Source organism: Mesitornis unicolor, unplaced genomic scaffold, assembly GCF_000695765.1.
Source record: "Mesitornis unicolor isolate BGI_N332 unplaced genomic scaffold, ASM69576v1 scaffold47710, whole genome shotgun sequence".
In the NCBI taxonomy this organism is placed as follows: domain Eukaryota; kingdom Metazoa; phylum Chordata; class Aves; order Mesitornithiformes; family Mesitornithidae; genus Mesitornis; species Mesitornis unicolor.
This window is the reverse complement of record NW_010158642.1, coordinates 85549-95407: the sequence shown is the minus strand read 5'-3', so window position 1 is coordinate 95407 and position 9859 is coordinate 85549. Positions and strand designations below refer to the sequence as shown.

The following is a 9859-nucleotide window of genomic DNA, read 5'->3' as shown; positions in this document are numbered from 1 at the left end:
GATCTACCAGTTCCCTGAACTGGCTCCATCTGAAATTTTTGAGGACACAAAAGCAGAGAAATTGAGATTTGTGTGTAGTAAGGGAAAAGGATATGGCAACAATGCTAAGTGAACAGTTGCTCACATAAGCTCAGTAAGCCATGAAATAACCTAACTATTTGTGTGGGTTTTTTTAGCCCTTCCCATATCATCAACAGTTTTATCAAAACAGCCATTAACCAAGTTGTGGCATGTATTAAGAGTATGATAAGTACCAGCAACATTGGGTCCTTAAAGTATATTTTTTCCTTAATTGAAAAATTGCTAGTTACATCTAATTTTCACTCTAAATGTACTTATTGTGAAGCAAAAAGAAAATGAGTGAGCTTACAGGAAACCATATCGTATTCTTTTTTATTGTAAGAGCCATTACAGTAAATTTCCAGATCACAAATCAAGGTACTGATACACTCAGGACCTGATTGAAGTCAATAGCAAAACTCCATCTGTTAATCAAACACTCGAAAGACACAGCTTTTTTACCTTCTGAAGCTTTAAAGGCCTACCTTGAAGATAATTCAGATAACAGCATCAGAATATTTTAAAACACACGTGTAAGAAACACAAATGACCCCACTGTACTTGTTTCAGCTAGTGTCATGCTCAAGAGCACGAAGCCTTCACTTACCTCGTGTTGAGTTTATCTTGCTGTGCTTTGATCTCCTTCTCGCTTGGATGCCCACTGTGCATTAGCTGTCTAGCAATTTGGTTCACTACTGCAACACGGGATGCTTGATTGTTCATTTCTGGTTCTAAGCTTTCAAATCTGGAGTGGGGGGGGGGAAACAAAACAAACAAATCAACAAACAAACAAACAAGATCACATAGGCATTAGAGAATTCGAGCCACAGGCAAGCTGAGAAAGGTAGCTGGTATAAAAAAACCTCCACCCAATATTCCCCAGTCTTCCTGGTAAAGGTATTCTCACCTGTGCTGGATCACTTCCAGGTCCTCTAGCTTCTCTGGAATCTGCATATTATTCAGCCACTTCTCCTTTTCATCAATCCAAAGCTCGCAAGCATCTGCCTCACTGAACATCTTATAAAGAGCAAGGGTGTCCTGCAATGCCTGTTTCCTCAGCCGAGTCAGCTCAGCAACCTCTTTGTATCTTTCCTCTATTCCGGACAGTCTGCCTTGCACATCTGGAGATCCAGCATGTTCCTGTGGCAGAGCCTTTGCTTGTTCGTGAAGCGAGTCAATGGTTGGCCGGTAGCTTGCAATCTCTTCAGCCACATCTTTGTGTTTCTTGACCAAGGACTGAGTGGAGTATTCATCATGGCCAACATCACTGCTGGAGACAATTTTCAGGATGTCTAACATCCATGCGTCAATATCATCAGCATCAGCCTGGAACTGGTGAAGGAGAGAGGCTTCCTCCAGACGTTTCTTCCTAATGGCAGATAACTGTTCCAAGTTAGCCCACTGCTCCCGAATATCCTTAATTCTTTCTCTGATTTTCTCAGACCCAAAATGCTCCTCCGCAATCATGTCTTCACCTTCTTTTATCGCCTGCTGAAAGTGGCCACTACGACCACTCATTTCGTCTTCAAACGCCTTATGTTTACTCATGAGACGAACAACACTGGTTAGGTCCTTCCCATAGTCATCGGATGACAGAATCTGTTCCTTCTCCCTGATCCAGCCCTCTTCTTCAGCCATTTCCCAGAAGAATTTCCAGAGGCGGCGGGACTCTTCCAAGCGTGCCCGGCGTTCAGCTGCAAGCTGGCACAGCTCTTGGTAACAGAACTCCATGTGAGCGACACGGTCCCTGATAACCTGCGGGTCACACGGCTTATAACCTGTTCAGATAGAGAACGTACATTACAACTTGGACTGATTCATTTTCATCTCTGCAGCTGGGGCATACACAGAGTTCTTAATTCCTGTTTGTTCCATCTATGAAGTTTACTTAAAATAATACATAGTTAGTCTCCTGAAGTATTCAAGCTCCACCATACAATTACACAGATCAGAAAATGCTTTTCTATGCATAACGACAAAAAAAAAAGCCTGAAAAGAAAGCTATTGGTTATAGTTTTCAGTGAAACAACATTCAGTACTCCAGATTTATACCAGCTTCATATATACTACTGCACAAAACAAACATCGTTTACTGTAGTTAATTACACTGGCTTAGTGGAATTGCTTTTATTTACCATAAATTAGGACAGTATCAGACTGGGTCAAATAATCCGTATTGTTTGCATTAGAAACACAGAACAGGGAATTAATAGTGACTACTACAAAGTTCCAGCAGGTGCTGGTTAGGAGCGTGACATTCCATGCAAAACACAATGCCACAATGAGCTCTGGAGCAGGTACCTGCACAAATTAATCACTGACACAGAGAATAAAGAAGGAACAAATGAAGTGGATTCTCTTATTCTGATGCTGAATTTAACCTGATGTGCCTTGCAGAACTAATGAGGCTTACAGATAATCTCATACGTAATTAAGATAATGAAGGACAAGTTGGCTGCTAGTTACCTTCTCCATCAGTGGCAAACTTCTGAGCAGATGCATTGACCCCTCTCACTCTCTCAGCCTGAATAGCAATGTCAGCTTCCACCAGAGCATGTTTCTGCAACAAGTCTTCAACTCCTAACAAATGTTTGCCATAGTCTTGAGACAGCAGAAGCACCTAATCAAAATGTAAAAGACAAGTAAAATGGGCTGAAGGCCACAAGCAGTTTGTTTCTTAATTACTCCAGGCATTAACACTGTTCTCTGTTGTTACACTGATTTAAGTCTAGAGAAATGCCAGGCCCATAAGGAGGCCTATGTCAACTGTATAGATACACAGCTGATATGAATTTGAGCCAATATTTTTTAAATCACTGGCAACCATGTAGAATTTGACTGCTCTTTAATGCAGTTTTAAGCCTAGGATGATGAGAAGCTAAATTAGCGCAGCAGGACCAATGAAGAGCACTCAGCCCAGGTGGTGCAAGCTGTCACTGAGCTGCACTCATCTCTCTTTCCTCCAACAGCTTCCAAGTTTGGCTGCCTGATGGACAAGAACGAAGCCATGGTCCTCTCCCTTCCCAGATCCCAGGAGAACAGACAGGAAGAAATTCATGCTTTTTTAAGCACAGAGGTGAAGAGGTGACTTGTTCCCCATGTAAATTGTGATGAAGAGAGATTATTTAATTTCCTTTCACCAAAATTATTATCCTTACCCAAGCACTGTGACCAAAGTCTCTGGCCCTTATGAGAGAGGCATGAAGTAGCTGAAGAGTAGCTTTTTATAAGAGCAAACTTGTTCTTTATCCTTACTTTTTTTTAATCTTTACTTTTTAAAAACTGTCATAAGGTATAAGGAATTTGTTCACTGCTCTTGAGTGTGAATCTTCTGCATTTGTCTATTAAACCAGAGGGGCAAAATGAATCTTTAAAATTAACAGAAAAGGACATCTACATCTCTCCAGAATATATGGTTTATGTTCTCAAATGGCTGACACCTACCTTCATCTCATCCATCCAGTCCATAATGTACAGCATTTCCTGGAAAATCTTTTGCAGACCAAGGTTCATCTCCAACCGCTGTCTCCGTGCCCTGAGCAGCTCCAGAAGATATTCCCATAGGCGGATAACGTTGTCCTTTCTTGCAGTAATACGTTTGATATCATGGTAATTTTCAGTCTCAAGCTCCTTTGCAACTGCAACCACGGCCTGGACTCGTTCTTCGTATGCTGCAATGTCTGTTTCAATGGCCTCATGCTTCTTTGTTGCAGCCTCTACTGCTGGAAGGTCAAAGCCAAAATTATCCTGTAAAGACAGGAGATGCTTCTTCAGTAACAGCTGCTGAGGAGAAAAACCCTATTGCTCAAACTCTAACATGATTTCTGATCGTGCAGAATACACTTGTTAGCAAATCTCGGATCTCAAATGCTCTGAAAAGTCATCTTTAATAAAGAGATACCTCTGATAGCAGAGAACCACTGATAAAATCAGAGATATCATCTACTACCTCTGGGGAAGGAATCATGGTGGCCATCAGGATTAGACTGAAGCTTTGGATTTTTTTAAAGTAATCTCTAATATTAAAAATTAAAGTCAATTCCTGGGCTAATTCCACTGAATTGACCAAAATATTCAGATAAAACCTTGACTGTGCGTAGATGTTTCCACATCAATACCTCCTGGGTACAGACTGATAGATTCAAGGAAGGATACCCCAAACCCATTAAAGAAAAGATACACAGTACCTACTCACATGCACTAAATACATATTTGCACAGATTCAGTACAATATGAAGCATAGGGGAGGAAATGTTCTCTTTACAAGAACTGTATCCTATAATTACTCATGAAAATCATTTTAGTCACACAAACAATTTCTGAAAGCAGCACCTGAGAAACGAGACGTTGATTTTCACTCAGCCAAGTTTCTCTCATAGCTGCCTTGCGATCAAATCTGCGTGCAAGTTGTTCCAGTTTCTCTTGTCTGATGAGCTCATTTCGCAGTGCCAGTTCTCTTTCATGTTCAGCTTTTTCCAGTCTTTCCCAGGCCTGAAGACATGGGGAAAAAAACAGAAATCTTCTAAAGCCATATTCTTGTAGGATTACAATAAATCACATCTTCTTTGCATGAAATTGGGACTGAAGTCACTACAGTCAAGTTTCATCACAAAACTGTCTTATTTATTTATATGCCAATAAACCTGGTTTGCATTAGCTAGCCTTACACCTTGTTTGCTAATATAAGCACATGACTTAACACTTGTTCTCAATTCACTCATTCATTTTCTGAGCAAGTGGTACAAGACTTGTTTATCTCAGATGCATTTTCTCGAGTTCATTTGGTTTTTGCCTCTACCAAAGCCTAAGCAAACTTGTATTGAATCTGTAAGAGAACATTGTTTAAAGAAAAAAAAAGTATTCTGAGTGCCACTCTCAATGAAGCAAATTCTATCTTCCTCCTTTTGGAAATGAGAATTAGAGATTCATGCCCTCTCACCTCTAAATTCAACATACAATCATTGTTCTTTATTACGTCCACTTTGGAAAAGAAAACAACTGCACAATTAGGTTACTTATGGTGTATGCCAGTCCTTTTTCCTCAGATCCATGAGTTATTCACATGCATGACATTAATATCACAAAAAGTCTTAGAAGCATGTTGAAAGACAGCTGATCACCTTTCGGATCTTCTCACAAACAACAAAAATACTCACAATTAAACACAAACTACCCCAGATTCTCTTAAATCCTAACAGATGTGAAACTGCCTGAAACCCAAGTATTTTAGGCATTCACAGGCACAGGGGCTGAATACCGACAGGGGAGGCTGTGCAGTTGCTGCTCTCTAGGATGCAGACCGAGGCCACAGGCACCCCCAACAGCTGCTCGGGGAATGCCAAGCATGATTAAACACAAACGAGGAAAGCTCACGGTTTTGAGATGTTTGTTATCCCTGAGAGGGCTTGTCAGCTCTGCCACTGTTCTGCCAACTGCACCAGCATAAAAAATAGCTGCATAAATCCTGAGAGGGAACCCACAAGATCAGACACAGCGCTTCCTTCACTCTCCCATGCTGTGGGCAGCGAGGCTCAGAAGCAAATGGGGAGGGCTACAAATCCCTAGATATTGTTGCCAATTTCTGACAATTAATAGCCAGGACTGTGAATGAGCAAGGCAGGGCTACTAGATGCATAACCAGAATGACTTGAGTGTTTTTTCAGTGCAGAAAATCTTACAAGATGCTGAGGACATCCAGGCACTCAGTCCAGATTATAAGAGAAGGTCATCTCACCTCGCCCATCCCTTACAGTCCCCCACATCAAGGCTGGAGATAGCAAATGTGTTTCCTCCCAGTATGCTGACAGAGAGACTGAAATAAAGCAACCAAATCCTGTGTCGCACAGGAGGAGCTGCTTCAGTTTACCTTGTTAATGTCAGAGATGAGTTTGCCCTCCCTTGGCATGTATACTTTCTGATTGTTGGCTCTCATTTTGCTTTGGATGGTAAAAAGCAGCACTTCCAGGTTTCCTTTTTCTGTAAATCTAAACAAAATTTTGCAAAAGAATTGAGTTACAATAAAGCTTTCATTGTTATTCAGGTATTATAAAGCACTTCCTTAAAATATTGACATTATGAATGGAACATTCAGATAAACACCTTCATCTTGTGTGAAAGCTGGAAGCAGTTGAAATAGCCCACACATCACCTGGAACCAATTGGGTCAAACAGCAAAAGAAACTTCAGAGAAGTCAGATGTCTGTGTGTTTAGACTTAAACCCCCTTTAGGGACAGAAGACTACATTTTTTTTATTCTATTACATGCGTTGTCCTAGTTTCCTCTATCAACACAAGAAATGGAAGTTTTATTTAAAGCCTGCTGCAGTCAATAAACCTTCCCACTGTTTCCTCTGAGTTGCACGTCTGGGAAATAAACAAACTCCATAGGCACTAGGGAATAGTCTGCAATTTTAGAAGATGTCTGGATACTCTGTCATGTTTTAGATTGTGATTATTATCCATTAGAACTTTTATTAGACAAAATAACAAACAGATCTGATATCATAATGCTAAAAGAAACTTTCCAGAAATAAGTTGCACAGTTTTTGTTCTATCAGTTTGCATTAGCATAGCTACATTTTACAGAGCCAGACACGCTCCCTCTTGATTTAGGATAAGCAGCAAGATTCTTTTATTAGCAGTGTATCGGTATGCAAGCACGACTGGTGACATTACTGTACTAATGTGGTATGTTATTACCACTCAGATTATCTCAGTGAAGTGAGTTTGCAGGACTCTGAGGTCCTCCAGGCCACTAAGACACACTTTTTATTATTAATGCTTTTGTTGTTCTTACTAAGCACGTATCGGATAGCATAAAGCAAACAGGTTCCAAGTAATAACGATGAGTGTCAATTAGAAATACGGTATCTAGGTTTGTTCAGAAAAATAAATTCTTAACCCAAGATTAAAATTACTTGGGTGTGTTTGTTTTTAAGAAAACCAGTGATTGACTAAACAAAACAAGACCATTGTTGTTTTAAGCGAAGATTAAAATTACTTGGGTGGTTTCTCCACTGTGCGGTAAGTGTTGAATGCCTGTAGCTGCTGTTGCACACCAACTAGTGAGTTGGCAAATTTGCGATTGTTGAGGATGATAATGGTTTGCTCAATCCACTCAAGAAGGTCGGAAGCCAGTGATTCGTATTTTTCAATCATTTTCTCTGTTTCAATGGCATTGTCAAGCACCTGCAAGAAGCAGCACAACATGACGTGAATAACAAGGGCAGTGTTCTTCAGAGTCATTTAAATCCAACAAGCTACATAAAAGAAACTGCCGGGAGACTTGACTTATGAATCAGACCACTCACTCCTGAGCACCACAGGGGCTGGGATCCCCGAGGAATGAGGGCTTTGCATTTTTCAGCACTGAATTCCCATGATCCCATGGCAATAGAAGGGCAGAGCTGAGGCTCACAAAAAGATTCATGTTCAGTCTGCCAGCTGTAAAGATGGAAGCAACTTTGCCAAAGGGTGGAGAATGACTGCACATTTTTTAAATGAGGGACTTTTCTGGGCTCCAGAAGACCCAGAGGGTGAGGAGCAGTTAATGAGAAGGGAAAAGCAGCAATGATGCAAAATTAACAAGCAAAAATAAAACACCAGCCAAATGTTTTCTAATTTGAGGCAGCTGGAAATTAACTACTCCTCACAGTCACATGGGAAGATTTAACATTCAAAACATGTTCAAAAGCAAAACTAAAAATTACCATAAAGAGGAAAAGAAATCAGAAATATTTCAACTGCTTTATATCAATTTACAATTTGAACTTGCAAACCTTTCCAATACGTTTTCCTTCGACAGCTAAAGCTTTCATCTTGGAGAAGTAGTGGTAGTATGTCACCACATAGGTGATGATTGACTTTTCATCAGGATGATCAACACTGATATCTGCAAACCAAATAAGAGTTGTCTTAGTACACTGAGGGTGCATGAGTTAAAACAACAAAGCTAGCAATGCACCAAGGACGTGTTTAAGAATCAGAGAGATGGGTTCAGTGGCAGTTCAGGTCCCAAGGTTTATGTCCTAATCAGAAATAAATTCAGCAGCTTTGGACTGGTTCTGGATTACTTGGCATTGTCCAGTATTGAACTCTGTCACTAAGAAGTGCTCCTTTATCTCTTTGTCTTAACACAGACTGGTTAAGCACACATCTGTGGGCTACGGGCCTTTGGGTCTTAGAGACAGGCTCCAGACTTTGACACAACTTATGCATGGCCAAATAACTTCTCGAGTGACTGTGTGAGTTGAAAAAGCTGCTGCTGAGAACTTCGATGCTACATCAGTATTTGGAAAGAAGAATTCAAATCTAATTGCATGTCTGTCCAGACAAATCTTCTGAGAGATACAGATGGAAAAAAAATTATTTCCTTTCCTGCAGCAATTCTGAGGCACTGAAAAATAAGCAAGAAGAAACTCGCCCAAACACATAGCCTCTATTTGCCCCGTGACAGGCAAGTTTCTTATCCTACCACTGTGAGCACGCCCACCAATACGCATGAGCAGACACACTCTCATGAAGGCACAGGCTAAAACTCACTGGCAGTCTGCGAAAGGAGCTGCTAACTATTTGCTGAAATTCACATCATTCATCTTCCAGCTCACAGAAAGCATTTCTCAGAGCAGGTCAGAAGGATGCCTCTAACTGGATTGATTTTATGTATACATGGCCAGTCCCGTGATCTTGTCAGACAGGCAAAAAATAAACACAGGATTAAGGGCTCTCGTGCTACCGCTGCTCAGTTCTCTGCAGGAGACATCTTGCATTCTCTCCTTTCCTCTCTGACTGCATCACCAGGTGAGTCAGCAGCGTCCAGCTTCTCCTTAACACAAAAAGCTACCACAAAGCTGTGCCCTTCGACAAGGAGGGGTGGGAGAAAAGAGCCCACAAAGATCCACAAAGTGCTGAAACGGCAGGAATTCTTACCCTCGGGGTCCAGGAGCTTAGTAAGACCAAGGTGTTGCTCTGCAAGGTTAAAAGCATTCTGTAGATTGTAGTGTGCATTCGATTTCTTCAGCTTGTCAAAATCAATCAGATCAGGCCTAGACAGGATGGAAAAATTCTTTAGATTTCCCAAAGCACAGTGCAGTCACACACAGATGAACTAAAATCTGCAAGCCTCAGAAAACCTGGCTCCTCATGCTGCCAAGGTTCCGCTTGCCCAGCAGCCCTGTGCATTTCAAGGGCAGTACTGAAGGAAAAAAGTAATGCCTAGCACATGTCATGGCAGAACCTAACCCATGGCAAAAAACAGAGGAGACTTTACCAGGCATAAAGGTGACCTGGAAAAGAAAGCAAGAAAGTTGTGGTCATGCGGTCTCTCCTCATGCCCATGTAAGCATGTAAGCCATTACAATAACTTCACCTGAATGTGCCAACAAGCAGCATCCTCAGCCATGTCAAAGTCTAGCACCAGATTTTTGCCATCCCTGCGCAGGGATTTCTTTCCCCTCCAGGCTGCTGTTCTGTGCCACATCCTCCTCCCACCCCCAAATTCTAGGTGACTAGGTGCGATCATCTGTTCCTCAATAAGGTACAAAAACTTTTCTTCCAATCTGGTCAGCCACAAACCAAAACAATCACATGTATAATTTATTCTCTTGAAACCAAATGCAACCTCTTTTGACTTGTGATTGTGAGAAGCTGTTGCCCAGATGACCTTCCAGTGACCATGAGAGCTGTAAAGCTCCAAAGCAAGGCAAGTTGCTGTAAAACTCCCAGCAATTCCTCAACTTCCTCCTCTCCACAGATCTTAAAACTGAGCTGTAAGGTAACAGCAAAACCCAGTGCACGCTGC

The 9859-nt window shown here is 41.4% G+C and overlaps 1 protein-coding gene across 2 annotated transcripts in view; it reads right to left on the bottom strand.

The window, feature by feature from the left end:
• SPTBN1 (spectrin, beta, non-erythrocytic 1) overlaps nucleotides 1-9859 on the bottom strand; it is a 91265-nt gene that overhangs the window by 35963 nt on the left and 45443 nt on the right. For both annotated transcript variants that reach the window (XM_010184035.1, XM_010184043.1), the window contains exons 6-15: nucleotides 8989-9104; nucleotides 7839-7951; nucleotides 7061-7248; nucleotides 5927-6044; nucleotides 4393-4551; nucleotides 3505-3807; nucleotides 2527-2680; nucleotides 968-1838; nucleotides 668-805; nucleotides 1-29 (exon numbers count right to left, since the gene is read on the bottom strand). The exon at nucleotides 1-29 is cut by the window's left edge and continues 743 nt beyond it. In XM_010184035.1, the coding sequence (XP_010182337.1) occupies nucleotides 1-29; nucleotides 668-805; nucleotides 968-1838; nucleotides 2527-2680; nucleotides 3505-3807; nucleotides 4393-4551; nucleotides 5927-6044; nucleotides 7061-7248; nucleotides 7839-7951; nucleotides 8989-9104 (2189 nt within the window). The remainder of the gene's footprint in view (nucleotides 30-667; nucleotides 806-967; nucleotides 1839-2526; nucleotides 2681-3504; nucleotides 3808-4392; nucleotides 4552-5926; nucleotides 6045-7060; nucleotides 7249-7838; nucleotides 7952-8988; nucleotides 9105-9859) is intronic.